The 15,506-nt window shown below is 57.7% G+C and overlaps 1 protein-coding gene across 1 annotated transcript; it reads right to left on the bottom strand.

The window, feature by feature from the left end:
• Positions 1-4,255: 4,255 nt before the first annotated feature.
• Positions 4,256-15,187, bottom strand: LOC139826015 (uncharacterized). The gene is made up of 8 exons (XM_071800771.1): positions 15,063-15,187; positions 13,004-13,079; positions 12,759-12,847; positions 12,436-12,567; positions 11,934-12,055; positions 9,938-11,780; positions 9,695-9,832; positions 4,256-4,270 (listed from the first exon to the last, which is right to left on the bottom strand). Exons 1-8 carry the CDS (start codon positions 15,063-15,065, stop codon positions 4,256-4,258), a joined length of 2,418 nt encoding a protein of 805 aa, XP_071656872.1. The 5' UTR covers positions 15,066-15,187.
• Positions 15,188-15,506: the final 319 nt, after the last annotated feature.

Raw genomic sequence — 15,506 nt, 5'->3', positions numbered from 1 at the left:
GAGACTGACCGGGGAAGCTTTGGGTGCGAACCCCTGGTTTCCCAGCGCTGGAATAAAGCACCGCATGGCACTGCGCCCGTGGCTCCGGGTCCTGATCGCTGACACTAAGATGTTCAAGGTTTACAGACAGAACCAAATGAGGCACGGACTCTGAACCTGGAAAAGGGAAAAAGGTGGTTAAGTTCTGTGTAAAAAGTTTCAAAACTTGTTTATGGAGTTATATTGACAGAGGCAACGAACATTTTAAAGGTTAAGCAACTACATAGTAAGGGCCTACTAACGAGCTAACATTCTAAGCCACATAATTAATATCTAGTTTAGAGCTGTATGTACCCAATCGTGCTAAAAAAGCAGGACTGCATCAAATGCCGAGATCAGAAGTTTTACGGCACCAGCTGCAACCTTGAGGAGACGAGATCGCCAAGATTTCCAGCACAAAGGGGGCGCCAGGCCGGGTTCAACCGCCTTGGCCGCTTGGGTCCCAGCCCGTTCCTCACAATGAGCCAAAGGGGCAAAGCCCACTGTGAGGAGGCTGAGGAGCCTTCACCCAAAGACCCCAAGGACCCCTCCTCAAATGCACCCAGTGCCACTGCGCAGGAGAACAGGGGGCTCAGGGCTGTGGAAAGGGATCTGAGATCACCTCATGAATATGCACAGTTCTGGGGTCATTATGAATATGAACACTCACTGTAATTAACACACTTCCTGTTGTTAAAGGTGTGCGTGTTGGGCCGAGCGAATCCCCCGCGCACCCCGCGCTGTTTCGCTTGTGCTCTCATGAACCCGCGTTTAAAGAACACAATTAAAGAATTGGATTAAACAGCAGCGAGAGCCCGCAACGGGCGGCGGCGCCACCGCGGGGCTGCGCGGGGGCTGCACTGCGCAGGCGCGGAGCCGTCTCGGGGAGGGGAGGGACTTCCCTCTGGAAGGGGCACAGCCAATGGGCATCAGGAGGCCGCCTCCAGGCCAATGGCGGCTCGGGACGGGTGCTGAGGGACGGTGACGGGCCGGCTGTGTGGCCAATGGCGGTGCCGGGGGCGTGGCCATGCAGCCCGCCCCGGGAGCAGCGGCCCGGCCGTGGCGGTTCGTGCCCTGCTGCCGCCGGAGCGCCGCTGCCACGGGCGGGTCCTGCGGCTGCAGCGGCTGCGGGGGCGGGCGGGGGCCCGGGGCTGCGGCCCCGCTGGCCGGGGCCGGGCGGTCGCCGTGTTGCCCCCGGGCGGTCGCCGTGTTGCCCTCGGGCGGCAGTGGGGGGGTCCCGCTGGTCGCCCCCGCAGTTCCGCGGTTGAAAATCCTCCTCACAAGGCGCTGGGACCGCGATCGCCGCCAGTTCCGTCCCGGGTGAGCGGCGGGGGGCGGATTTGGTTGTTGCGGGGGTTGTGGGGGCGCGGGGCGGGTCTGGGGGTGCAGGGGAGCTGTGGGGGTTGGGGTGCAGCCGGCAGGAGGGACCAGGTTTGGGGGGCCCTGGGTCCCTTTGCGGGGAGGGGAGGCCCTGCTGGCCCTGCCTCCCCCAGCAAATCCCCCTGCGGGGCTCCCCCCGCCCCCCCGATCGGTCCCCGCCCCCCGCGACTCCCTCAAGTCCCCCTGAACCTCAATGCCCCTTTTTGACCCCAAAACAGCCCCAAATGTGCCCCCCAATGTCCCTTTAACACACCCTCCCCCCAGCCCCCCCGCACCAAGGCCTCCAGTGTATAAATTAAATGTGTAACATTAAACGCGACATTTGAGTGTTAACTAAAAACCAACAAATGTTGAAGTTTCGTTGGGGTTTTTGTTGAATTTTGGTTTCACGGAAGGGAGCGTTGTTGGAAATTTACTGGGATTAATGTTTTGCTTTAAAAACTTTTTGTATCTCAGAAGTGACCTGAACAGTTTGCTAAAGAACATTTCAAATTAAATTAATTTCCCATTAGATTTCTTGGGATTAAACGTCCGTCAGAGGCAGTGGTGCTTAAACCCCACTGCATTGGTCCCTCTCCGCATTCAAAATCCATCATTAAACAGTTAAATATTTCCCGTAATTAAACCCCTGTGATCTACATTCTGTAGTTTAAAGATGCGGTGACTGAGCGGTTGAACAGCCGATATCGCTCTGAGCGCGTGGCTCAATCTCTTGATTCATCTCAGTTCATCCCCACCAACCCCGTCGCCGTTCATGGGAACGTACCCGGGTGGATGGAGGGGGCGGGTGGTGGGTGTGGGCTCCCTGGGCTTCAGCAAAGCCTCTGACACCGTCTGCACAGCATCCGCACAGCTGAGCTGGGGAGGGGTGCTCTGGGCAGTGGGGAGTGGGGGGTGCAAACTGGCTGAGAGAGAGAAGCCAGAGAGTGGTGGTCAATGGGCAGAGTCCGGTTGAGGCCTGGATCCAGTGCAGGGCCTCAGGGGCCAATATTATTCAATATATTCATTAACGATTCGGATGAGGGAATTGAGTGACTGTCAGCAGGTTTGCTGGGGACACCAAGCTGGGAGGAGCGGGTGACCCTGGAAGCTGTGCTGCCATCAGAGACCTGGACAGGCTGAGAGCTGGGGGGGGATAACCTGGTGAGATTTAACAAGGGGAAGTGCAGAGTGCTGCACCTGGGCAGGAACAACCCCAGGGTCAGTATAGGCTGGGAATGAGCTGTTGGAGAGCAGGGTAGGGAAAGGGAGCTGGGGTCCTGGGGACAGCAGGGTGAGCATGAGCCAGCACTGGGCCCTTGTGGCCAGGAAGCCAATGGTACCTGGGGTGGGTTAGAAGGGGGTGGTCAGTAGGTCAGAGAGGTTCTCCTGCCCCTCTGCTCTGCCCTGGGGAGACCACACCTGGAATATTGTGTCCAGTTCTGGCCCCTCAGCTCCAGAAGGACAGGGAACTGCTGGAGAGAGTCCAGCGCAGGGCAACAAAGATGCTGGAGGGAGTGGAGCATCTCCCGTGTGAGGAAAGGCTGAGGGAGCTGGGCTCTTTAGTTTGGAGAAGAGGAGACTGAGGGGTGACCTTATTAATGTTTATAAATATATAAAGGGTGAGTGCCAGGAGGATGGAGCCGGGCTCTTCTCGGTGGCAATGATAGGACAAGGGGCAATGGGATCAAGCTGGAACACAAGAGGTTCCACTTAAATTTGAGAAAGAACTTCTTCCCAGTGAGGGTGGCAGAGCCCGGCCCAGGCTGCCCAGGGGGCTGTGGGGTCTCCTTCCCTGCAGACGTTCAAACCCCCTGGACATGTTCCTGTGCGACCTCTCCTGGGCGTTCCTGCTCCAGCAGGGGATTGCGCTGGATGAGCTTTCGCGGTCCCTTCCAGTCCCAAACACACCGTGATACTGTGATGCTGTGATTTCTGTGCTAAATCCTTTCCTTTCCCCCCGTGCCAGTGGGGGGGACCCAGAGGACCCGCCCAGGCCCCCCCAGGTTTGTGGGAGCAGCACTGGGGAGGGGCCGCTTTTTCCCCCAGCTACGAATATAGAGACAATTTGTACAAAAGCTCTAAAGTGGGGGGAACGGCAACTCGGGGACCCCCAAACCACCACAGGGGGGTCCACATCACCCCATGCGCCCCATCACTTTTGGGGTGTCAGAGCCCCCCCCCATGCAGCTGCCCCTCGGGGGTCCTGGGTGGGTTGTGAGGTCCCTGGGGGGCTGCAGGGGAGAAAGGGGGAAACCTGGGTTTGGGGGGGTCCCAGGGGTTCTTGCGAGTGGGTCTGGGGGGGTCTCAGTGGTTTCTGGGATCCCTGGGGGGTCCCTGAGATCAAAAAGAATTTGGAGGCTGGCGGGGAACTTTGTGAGGGGAAGAGTGAAACATCCCTTTTCCCTCTGTTTCACAGCCCCAGCTCAGCCCCAGCTCCTTCTCAGAGGCTCCGTTCAGCAGGGCCTAAAGCAGTGAACCAACGATTGGTTTCAGTTCCTTCCTCATGTCCCCCCTGAACCTCCCTCCTGCAGCTGGAAACCAGCACCCTGTGTCCCGTCGGAACAGCCCCGCTCGAAAGCCGCAGGATTACGTGGATCACGTCTCGGCTCAGCGGGGGCCTCGCTTGTGGCCTCTGCTCTGTTGGAGGGAAGAAGGGAGAAGGAAACCATTTCTGTTCTTCGTTCCAAACCAAATGTTTTACCTGGACGTTGGTGCATCTTGAGATGGGCCCTTGAGTCCTGCAGCTTCTCAGTCATTCCGAAGTGACCCTTGAACAGTGTTATACCCTGAAAATAAAAGCTTCAGAACAAATGTGAGGCCTTGGTGCTTATTTTAAACACGTTCTTTAAGCTTCAGTGGCTGTTCGCTGCTGCCCTTATCTACGGTCACGCTGAGTAAAGCGATACAGAAAGCTCAATGCATTCACGAGGTGTTGATGTCGACGTCTCATTATCCGCGTTCTCTCCGAGAAAGCAAAAGTAACTCCAGACACTGATACCGGCCCAGCTCTGGCGCAAGGGGAAGCTGTGGAAACCACCTTCATGCGCCTGATGTCCCTCGTCCCTTCCCGGCCGTTTTGCTGCAGGGCACCAGACGATCGACACCTCTGGGTTGGTCACGGCCGTGATGGGAGCCGAGGGAAAACGGAAAGGGAAGGCTGGATCCCGTGGGAAATGGGGCCAAGAGTCAAGGACCGTGCTGCTGCTGATCCTCTTCGTCACTCGCTGGGAGGAAGGCGCCCGAGGGAAGGGAGAGAACGGCCACTGATGTCCCCCAGCGCGAGGTGGACGACGGTTCCTGGGGCAAAGAGGTGATCGAGGGCACGTGGGAAGGAAAAGATCCCGAAAACACGACGACAGCCCCGAGATGCCACATCCGGCTTCCCCCGAGCTCCCTCCCGGCTGTGCTCCGCACCTTCTCCTTCATCACCAGCACCTCCCGCCCCGCTGATCGCCCAGCTCGTGTCAGGCGGCTGGAGAACGTGGTTCAGGAACACTGGGCAGGACGGAGCCAGCGGGCAGGACGCGGCCAGCAGGCGCTCGCTGCTCTCCTGGACAGGCCGGCCGGAGCCCTGAGGAGCCCCTGGGTCCTGGTGCCGTGCTGGTCACAGCCTCGTGATGCTGCTGGGCGAGCGTCTCATCCTCCCCTGCTGCTCCTCCCATACAGGTATCTTTTTTCTCATTTCCTCCCCTCTTCTTTTCCTTTCCTTCATCATTTCCCCTTTTTCTGCCTTATACCCCTCTCAAGTCTCTTTCGCTGCTGTCACCTCTTCTTTCTTCCTCTCTCCTTTCTGTTTTTTGATCCCATCTTCCCTCCTGTCTTCATCATCCTCTCTCCCTCTCCCTTTCCATCTCCTCCTCTCCTCCATAGGTAATTAATATATATCCATATTCACATATTCTATATATTCATATAGAATTCTGTATATTCATGAAATGAATCTATTTCTTGGCTGAGCTGATGGAGTTAGTTCTGTCCTGTCAACTGCAAATCTGAATTCTCAGGACAGGACCAAGTGGGCTGAAAATGCGTTGCCGTGGCGGTCCTGGAGATGTGCCCAACGTGGGACACAATGGGGTCTCCCCGGAGGCTTCTCTTCTCTCCCCTTCCTTCCCTCCCCTTCCTTCCCTCCCCTTCCTTCCCTCCCCTTCCTTCCCTCCCCTTCCTTCCCTCCCCTTCCTCCTCTCCCCTTCCTCCTCTCCCCTTCCTCCCCTTCCCTTCCCTCAGAACCCCATTCTGGTTTGGGATGAAGGGACCTCTGGAGATCATCCAGTCCAACCCCCCTGCTCCCGCGGGGTCCCAGAGCAGATCACACAGGATCCCAGGGGTCTGAATGTCTCACAGAAGGAGACTCCACACCCGCTCTGGGCAGCCTGGGCCAGGCTCTGGCACCTCCCAGCAAGCAAGTTTCTCCTTACGTTCAGATGGAGCCTCCTGGGTTTCAGTCTGTGCCCGTTGCCCCTCACCCTGGCGCTGGGCACCACTGAACAGAGTCTGCTCCATCCTGACACCCACCTGAGATATTGATCCCATTGATCACATCCCTCTCAGCTTCTCTTCTCCAGCTCAACAGCCCCATCTCTCTCAGTCTCTCCTGATCGGAATGATGCTCCAGACCCCTCAGCATCTCTGTGTCCCTCCACTGGACTCCCTCCAGTAACTCCTTGTCCTTCTTCAACTGGGGAGCCCAGAACTGGACCCAGAACTGCAGATGCAGCTTCCCCAGGGTGGAGCAGAGGGGGAGGATTCACCTCTCTCACCTGCTGCTCACACTCTTCTTAATAAATATCCCCCAGGTACCCTCGGCCTCGTGACCACAAGGACACATTGGTGACTTGTGGCCAACCTGATGTCACCCAGAACTCCCAAGTCCTTCTCGCAGAGCTGCTTTCCAGCGGGTCCACCCCCAAACCGTGCTGGTACTGGACCCCTGCCGCCCCAGGAGGGGCCGGTATCGCCCCGGTATCGCGATGGGTGGCACCAACGGCCCCGGTATCGCGATGGGTGGCACCGACAGCCCCGGTATCGCGATGGGTGGCACCGACGGCCCCGGTATCGCGATGGGTGGCACCGACAGCCCCGGTATCGCGATGGGTGGCACCGACAGCCCCGGTATCACGATGGGTGGCACCAACAGCGCCCTAACGTGGTGCTCATCAGTAAGAAGGGAGGGAAGGGGGTTGCAGGGCAGCCATCGCTCGGGGTCTGCGGGATCTCCCTGTGCTTGTGGGAGCCCACGAGTCTTTGCATCACGCCTTGCGTTTTATTCTCTCTTCCTCTTTCAATTACTTATCTCACTTGTTTTTTTTTATCTTAGCCCATGAGTTTTCTTATTTTGCTCCTCATATTCTTCATTCCCATCCTACTGAGGGGTGCGTGGGGCTGCTCTGCCAGCCCCGGCTGCCCCACCGCAGCTCCCCAGGCCCTCACGTCTCCCATCCCAGCAACAGCAGTGGCCGCGGCACTGATTTCTTTCCTCTCCCTTTTGCAGCCTCCTTGCGCTCGTCCTCTCCACGCCGATCTCTCCTGGCTTCCTCCAGCTGCTGTGTCCTCTGGGTAAGTGCAGCTCGACCCCTCCCAAGATGCTCTCGAGTTGGCTGGGGTTTCTAAAACAGAGGGAAAAGGGATGTCTCACTTTTCCTCATGCAGTTTCCTCCCAGACCCCTTTTACCCCCTGCGCTCTCCACAGACCCCAGTTACCGTTTCTGTTCGATGGGGAACATCTCACTGTGCTGTGCATGGCCAAGACGATGAGGACTCTGGACAGGAAATCCCTTCCAAGCGCAGCTTTCCTCTCACCGTTGGGCAGCGACAACAGCCCCGATATCGCGACAGCAGCACCGACAGCCCCGGTATCGCGACAGCAGCACCGACTGCCCCGGTATCGCGACAGCAGCACCGACAGCCCCGGTATCGCGACGGATGGCACCGACAGCCCCGGTATCGCGACGGATGGCACCGACAGCCCCGGTATGGCGACAGCAGCACCGACAGCACCGGTATCGCGACAGCAGCACCGACAGCACCGGTATCACGACAGCAGCACCGACAGCCCCGGTATCACGACAGCAGCACCGACAGCCCCGGTATCACGACAGCAGCACCGACAGCACTGGTATCACGACGGATGGCACCGACAGCCCCGGTATCGCGACAGCAGCACCGACAGCCCCGGTATCGCGACGGGCAGCAGTGATGGAGCTGGTATTGCGACGGCAGCACCGACGGCCCTGATATTGTGATGGGCAGTGACAGGGGCCCTGGTATCGTGATGGGCAGAACCAACAGCTCCAGTATCGTGATGGGCAGCACTGACGGTCCCAGTATTGTGACGGCAGCACCGACAGCACCGGTATCGCGATGGGTGGCACCAACAGCCCCGGTATCGCAATGGGCAGCAACAACGACCCCGGTATCGCGAAGGGCGGCACCGACGGCCCCGGTATCGCAATAGGGAGCACTGATGGTCCTGGTATCACGACAGGTGGCAACAACAGCGCTGGTATCGTCACAACAGCAGTGACGACGGCCCCAGTATCGTGATGGGCAGCAACGATGGTCCTGGTATCGCGATGGGTGGCACCGACGGCCCTGGTATCGCAATGGGTGGCACCGACGGCCCCGGTATCGCGATGGGTGGCACCGACGGCCCCGGTATCGTGACAGCAATAAATCTCAAGACCTCCCAAAATAAATCCCCCTTCCATCCCTCCAGGTGTGACAAGACCCTTAATTAACTTTTCATTAATCAAACAACTCAACCCCCCCGTTGTCACAAATCGCTGCATTAACGAACTTCAACTCATTCCAGAACCCAGTTTATTAAGCAAAGCAGAAAGCGCGTTAAACAGAAAGAAAAACACCAAACCCCCTGTTTCTCGGCTCAGATCGGGGCGCTTTACGGCACCATTTTGCCACCATTTCCCTTTCCGGTTCTTCCCACCGCGAGCAGCCGCTGCCCGTTGATCTCACAGCGGCGTTTTTTCCCAATCTCACAGGATTTCAGCCCAGTTCCGGCCCCGTTTCATGCGCCCCCTGGTGCCGGAGATGACGATCGGGCGCCAGCTCTTCCCATCAGACCCGATGCCGAGAAACCAAACCCCCCGTGGTCGCTTCTTCAAACACACGCGCAGATTCACCCCTTTTCTCCCCAAAAATCCCCCTCTGGATGCGCCGTCCGGTGGGAAAGCCGACGGTGGTTTCGGCGCGGGGGTTTCCTGAGGGCGCAAACCTACCCCGGGCGCTGCTCCGGCGCTGCGATCCCCATTTCAGCTGGTTCCTCAATTTTAAGGCGCTTCGGGGGCGGCTCGGTCCCGGCTTGCGGCTCCAGCATCGCCATTTCGGATGGTTTGTCCTCAATTCTCGAGCGTTTTGGGGGCTGCTTGGTCCCGGCCTGCGGCTCCGGCACCGGTGCTGCAATCGCCATTTCAACTGGTTTCTCCTCAATTTTAGGACGTTTCAGGGGCGGCTCGGTCCCGGCCTGCGGCTCCGGGATCACCATTTCGGCTGGTTCCTCTTCAATTCTCAAGCGCTTCAGGGGTGGCTTGGTCCCGGCCTGCGGCTCCAGCATCGCCATTTCAGCTGGTTTCTTCTCAATTTTGCAGCACTTTAGGGGCAGCTCGGTCTCAGCCTGCGGCTCCTGCACCACAATCACCATCTCGGCTGGTTTATCCTCAATTTTCAAAGGGTTTGGGGGCGGCTCGGTCCCATCCTGCAGCTCTGGTGCTGGCACCACAATCTCCATTTCAGCTGGTTCCTCCTCAATATTCAGGCACTTTGAGGGTGGCTCCGTCTCAGCCTGCGGCTCCGGCATCGCCATTTCGGCTGCTTTCTCCTCAGTTTGAAAGCATTTTTGGGGCGGCTCGGTCCCGGCCTGCGGCTCTGGCTCCGCAATCACCATTTCAGCTGATTTTTCCTCAATTTGAAAGCCCTTTGGGGTCGGCTCAGTCCCAGCCTGTGGCTCCGGTGCCGGCGCCACAATCGCCATTTCAGCTGGTTGGTCTTCAATTTCCAAGTATTTTGGGGGTGGCTCGGTCCCATCCTGTGGCTCCGTCACCACAATCTCCATTTTAGCTGGTTCCTCCTCTATTTCCAGGCACTTTGGTGGTGTCTCGGTCCCGGTCTGCAGCTCCGGCACCGCCATCACAATTTCAGCTGGTTCCTCCTCAATTTCCAAGTATTTTGGTGGTGGCTCAGTCCCGGCCTGCAGCTCTGGCTCCGGAATCGCCATTTCAGCTGGTTCCTCCTCAATCTTCAAGCATTTTGGGGGCATCTCAGTCTCATCCTGCGGCTCCGGCACCGGTGCCACAATCACCGTTTCAGTTGGTTTCTCCTCCATTTTAAAGCGCTTTGGGGGCGGCTCGGTCCCGGCCTCCGGCTCCGGCGCTGCAATCACTGTTTCGGTTGGTTCCTCATCAATTTTAAAGCCCTTCAGGGGCGGCTCAGTCCCAGCCTGCGGCTCCGGCGCCTCAATCACCGTTTCAGCTGGTTTCTCCTCCATTTTCAGGTATTTTGGTGGTGGCTCGGTCTCAGCCTGCAGCTCTGGCTCCGGCATCGCCATTTCCGCTGGTTTCTCAATTTTGAAGCGCTTTATGGGCAGCTCGGTCCCGACCTGCGGCTCCAGCTCCACAATCTCCATTTCGGCTGGTTTCTCTTCAATTTTCACACACTTTGGGGGCGGCTTCATCCTGGCCTGCGGCTCTGGCTCCACATTCACCACTTCGGCGGGTTTGTCCTCGATCTTCAAAGGCTTCAGGGGTGGCTCAATCCCGGCCTGCGGCTCCGGCGCCACAATCACAATTTCAGCTGGTTCCTCCTCAATTTTTAAGCGTTTCAGGGGTGGCTCCGTCCCGGCCTGCAGCTCCAGCTCCGGCATGGCCATTTCACCTGGTTTCTCCTGGATTTCAAAGCATTTTGCGGGTGGCTCGGTCCCCACCTGCAGCTCCGGTGCCACAATCACCATTTCAGCTGCTTTCTCCTCTATATTCAGGCACTTTGGGGGCAGCTCAGTCCCGGCTTGCGGATCCGGCTCCGGCGCCGCAATCTCCATTTCGGTTGGTTTCTCCTCAATTTGAAAGCCCTTTGGGGTCAGCTCAGTCCCGGCCTGTGGCTCTGGTGCTGGTGGCACAATCACCATTTCGCCTGCTTTCTCCTCAATTTCCAAGTATTTTGGGGGTGGCTCAGTCCCAGCCTGCGGCTCCGTCACCACAATCACCATTTCAGCTGCTTCCTCCTCTATTTTCAGGCACTTTGAGGGTGGCTCGGTCTCAGCCTGCAGCTCCGGCACCGGCATCACCATTTCAGCTGGTTTGTTCTCAATTTCCAAGTATTTTGGTGGTGGCTCAGTCCCGGCCTGCAGCTCCGGTGTCAAAATCACCATTTCAGCTGCTTTCTCCTCTATTTCCAGGTATTCTGGTGGTGGCTCGGTCTCAGCCTCCGGCTCCGGTGCCGCAATCTCCATTTCAGGTGGTTTGTCCTCAATTTTCGCACACTTCAGGGGCTGCTCCGTCCCGGCCTGCAGCTCCGGCTCCGCAATCACCTTTTCAGCTGCTTTCTCCTCCATTTCCAGGCAGTTTGGAGGCGGCTCGGTCCCGGCTTGCGGCTCCGGCACCGGCACCGCCATTTCACCTGGTTTGTCTTCAACTTCCAAGTATTTTGGGGGTGGCTCAGTCCCCATCTGCAGCTCCGGCACCGGTGCCAAAATCCCCATTTCGGCTGGTCTGTCCTCAATTTTAACGCATTTTGGGGGCGGCTCAGTCCCCACCTGTGGCTCCAGTGCCATAATCACCATTTCAGCTGGGTTTTCCTCAATATTCAGGCACTTTGGGGGCGGCTCAGTCCCAGCCTGCGGCTCTGGTGCCACAATCCCCATTTCGGCTGGTTTGTTCTCAATTTCCAAGTATTTTGGGGGTGGCTCGGTCCCCATCTGCAGCTCCGGCACCGGTGCCAAAATCCCCATTTCAGCTGGTTTTTCCTCAATTTTCAGGCACTTCGGGGGTGGCTCAGTCTTGGCCTGCGGCTCTGGCACCACAATCTCCATTTCGGTTGGTTTGTCCTCAAATTTCAGGTATTTTGGTGGTGGCTCAGTCCCGGCTTGCAGCTCTGGTCCCGCAATCACCATTTCGCCTGCTTCCTCCTCAATTTTGAAGCACTTTAGGGGCAGCTTGGTCTCAGCCTGCGGCTCCAGCGCCACAGTCGCCATTTCAGCTGGTTTCTCCTCAATTTTCACACATTTCAGGGGTGGCTTGGTCCCCGTCTGCGGCTCCGTCACCACAGTCACCATTTCAGCTGCTTTCTCTTCAATTTCCAAGCCCTTTGGAGTCAGCTCGGTCCCCACCTGCAGCTCCCGCGCCCGGTGCCACCTCATGTGTGCGTTCTTGCCCCGCATCGTGGCAAACGCCCTGGAAACGGGGCGGAAAACCCAGGTTTTAGTGCTTTTTGGCTTCACCCTCTCTGGGTGCGTTTTGGCGCGGGTCCGGCGCCGTTTCTCGGCTCCGCGCCGGGTGGCTTTAACACCTTTTAACCTCTTTATCCCCAAATAAGCAACAACTCACCTGCCGCACTCAGTGCATGGAAAGGACTCCCCGGCGCCCTCATTTTGGGCCATTTGCTGCTTCATTTTGGCCCTTTCCTCGGGCGAGGGACGGGGCTTCTTCTTCGGGGGCTGGAAAGTGGCCTGGAAAGCAGAGATTCCCCTCATTCCCCCCTTTCACCAAAGGTCGAGAGCACTGAGAATAAACCAGCTTGGAAACAAGACCCTATGGAACAGCCCATAGAGACAACTCAGCCAGGTGAGGCTAAAAGAGCCAAAACCGGCTCTTTTTGTGACACAAACCACCGCTTTTTGGCAGGGAACGCACAGCAATTCCCTTCGGCAGCAAAGCCAAAACCACAGAATATCCCCCAAACCATTCAAACCCCACCAGGATCGTTAATACCTGGAATCACTGCAATCAACCTGCAGCCAATCGAGCCCATTTCGGGCCCAAAAAGCCGCTTTTTTGGCCTCAAGGCGGTTTTCCCGTGGCGCAAATTCCGCGTAAACGCGTTTTCTACCTTCTCCTCGGCCTTTTCCTTGTTTCTCTTGGCTTTTTTGCCCGTCCCTTTTGCTCGGTAGGACTTGAGTTTGGTCGTTTTCTTCCAGGTGTAGTAATATTCAACACACTGGGCCACAGTCTTAGTCTGGACCTAAGCGAGGGGATAGGGGCGGTTTAGGATGGAAACGCCGCGGTAAATCACATTTACGCCTCGTTTTGTCTCATTCCGGTGCCTTTTTTGCAGCGTTAAGCAGCAAAATGACATTTGGAGAATGGGAGTTCGATGCGTGACTCAAAAACGCGGCTTTTTGGGTTAAAAACGGATGATTTTGGGGGATTTACCTTCTTGTGGATGCGATAAAAGTCCTTCTTGTGGGTGGCAAAAGCACGGTGGAAAAGCTGCTGCTCCAATGGTGTCCACGTGTCCGAGCCTGCGGGGCAATGAGCGGGTTCGTTATGGGGAACGCAATTAGCAAATGGGGCGGGGGGGTCGTTATCGGCACCCCAAGATGTTTAAATCAGCGTGGAAAGGGTATCGTGGTGTCTGTTTGTGTCCTGGGGGGGAATGGGCCCCGTTCCTCGTTTACCTGCGTAATGATAATTGGCCAGAGGGTCCGATTCGGACTTGGGGGGCCCCCCCGAAAGCAGCATCTCCAGCGCCTTCTGCAAGAGGAAGAGGCTCGGGGTTCCCCTTCCATTCGGAGCAGGACGCCCCAAGATGTGATTTTGGGGGTTTTGGGTGATATCGGGGGGTTTTGGGGAGATATCGGGGGGTTTGGGGGAGGTATTGGGGGGTTTTGGGGTGATATCAGGGGGCTTTGGGGTGATATAGGGGGGTTTTGGAGAGATATCGGGGGGTTTTGGAGAGATATCATGGGGATTTGGGGTGATATCGGGGAGGTTTTGGGGTGATATCGGGGGGTTTGGGGGAGATATCAGGGGGTTGTGGAGTGATATTGGGGGCATGGGGGTGATATTGGGGCTTTTGGGGGTGATATCAGGGGGTTTGGGGTGATACCGGGGGGTTTTGGGGTGATATCAAGGGGTTTTGGGGAGATATCGGGGTTTTGGCGTGATATCGGGGGGTTTTGGGCAGATACCGGGGGGTTTTGGGGTGACATCGAAGGTTTGTAGGGTGACATCGGGGGGTTTTGGGGTGATATCCGGGGGTTTGGGGTGATATCGGGGGCTTTTGGGGTGATATCAAGGGGTTTTGGGGAGATCTCAGGGGATTTTGGGGTGATATCAGGGGGTTTTGGGGTGATATTGGGGGGTACTGGGGTGATATCAGGAGGTTTTCGGGAGATATCAGGGGGTTTGGCGGTGATATCGGGGGCTTTTGGGGAGATATCAAGGGGTTCTGGGGGGATATCAGGGCGTTTGGGGTGATATCGGGGGCTTTGGGGTGATATCAGGGGGTTTTGGAGTGATATCGGGGGCATAGGGGTGATATTGGGGCTTTTGGGGTGATATCGGGGGGCTTGGGGGTGATATCGGGGGCTTTTGGGGTGATATTGGGGGCTTTGGGGAGATATCGGGAAGTTTGGGGAGATATTGGGGGGTTTGGGGAGATACCGGGGGGTTTTGGGGAGATATCAAGGGGTTTTGGGGAGATATCAAGTGGGTTTGGGGTGATAACGGGGGGGTTTGGGGTGATATCAGGAGATTTTGAGGTGATATCGGGGGGTTTGGGGAAATATCAAGGGGTTTTGGAGTGATATCGGGGGCATGGGGGTGATATTGGGACTTTTGGGGGTGATATCGGAGGGTTTTGGGGTGATATCGAGGGGTTCTGGGGTGATATCAAGGGGATTTGGGGAGATATCAGGGGGTTTTGGGGTGATATCGGGTTGTTTTGGGGAGATATCGGGGTGTTTTGGGGAGATATCAGGGGATTTTGGGGTGATATCGGGGTTTTGGGGTGATATCAGGGGGTTTGGGGTGATATTGGGGCTTTTGGGGTGATGTCGGGGGTTTGGGGAGATATCGGGGGGTTTTGGGGAGATATCAAGGGGTTTTGGGGAGATATCAAAGGGGTTTGGGGTGATGTCGGGGGCTTTTGGGGTGATATTGGGGTGTTTGGGGAGATATCGGGGGGTTTTGGGGAGATATCAGGGGGTTTTGGAGTGATATCGGGGGCATGGGGGTGATATTGGGGCTTTTGGGGTGATATCGAGGGGTTCTGGGGTGATATCAAGGGGTGTTGGGGAGATATCAGGGGGTTTTGGGGAGATATCATGGGGATTGGGGTGATATCGGGGAGGTTTTGGGGTGATATCCGGGGTTTGGGGTGATATCGGGGGTTTTGGGGAGATATCGGGGGTTTGGGGAGATACCAGGGTGTTTTGGGGCAATATCAGCGGTTTTGGGGTGATATCGGGGCTTTTGGAGTGATATCGGGGGCATGGGGGTGATATTGGGGCTTTTGGGGTGATATCGGGGGGCTCTGGGGTCACATCAAGGGGTTTTGGGGAGATATCAGGAGGTTTTGGGGTGATATTGGGGGGTTTGAGGGAGATATCGGGGGTTTTGGGGAGATATCGGGCGTATGGGGGCGATATTGGGGGGCTTTGGGGGTGATATTGGGGGGTTTGGGGTGATATCAGGGGGTTTGGGGTGATATCGGGTGGTTTTGGGGTCACTCACCATCAGGTCGCCGCGCGCTGCGTGCAGGCAGTGCAGGGCCAGCTCCAGGTTGGGGACGGCGCCGGGGACGGCGCTGGAGCTCCCAGGGATGGCGCTGGAGCTCCCGGGGATGGCGCTGGAGCTCCCGGGGATGGCGCTGGAGCTCCCGGGGACGGCGCTGGAGCTCCCGGGGACGGCGCTGGAGCTCCCGGGGACGGCGCTGGAGCTCCCGGGGACGGCGCTGGAGCTCCCGGGGACGGCGCTGGAGCTCCCGGGGACGGCGCTGGAGCTCCCGAGGATGGCGCTGGAGCTCCCGGGGACGGCACTGGAGCTCCCGGGGACGGCACTGGAGCTCCCGGGGATGGCGCTGGAGCTCCCGGGGATGGCGCTGGAGCTCCCGAGGATGGCACTGGAGCTCCCGGGGATGGCACTGGAGCTCCCGGGGACGGCACTGGAGCTCCCAGG

This window comes from Patagioenas fasciata, chromosome 33 (assembly GCF_037038585.1).
Source record: "Patagioenas fasciata isolate bPatFas1 chromosome 33, bPatFas1.hap1, whole genome shotgun sequence".
Lineage (NCBI taxonomy): Eukaryota > Metazoa > Chordata > Aves > Columbiformes > Columbidae > Patagioenas > Patagioenas fasciata.
Note: the sequence above shows the minus strand (reverse complement) of the source record. Positions and strands in the feature narration are given on the sequence as shown.

Bases quoted from the DNA above. Each gene is read 5' to 3' on its own strand.
- LOC139826015 (XM_071800771.1), bottom strand. The intron at 12,848-13,003 runs GTAAACGAGGAA...ATTGCCCCGCAG, and splicing joins GGCCAATTATCATTACGCAG to GCTCGGACACGTGGACACCA. The intron at 12,568-12,758 runs GTAAATCCCCCA...CCCCTCGCTTAG, and splicing joins TTTATCGCATCCACAAGAAG to GTCCAGACTAAGACTGTGGC.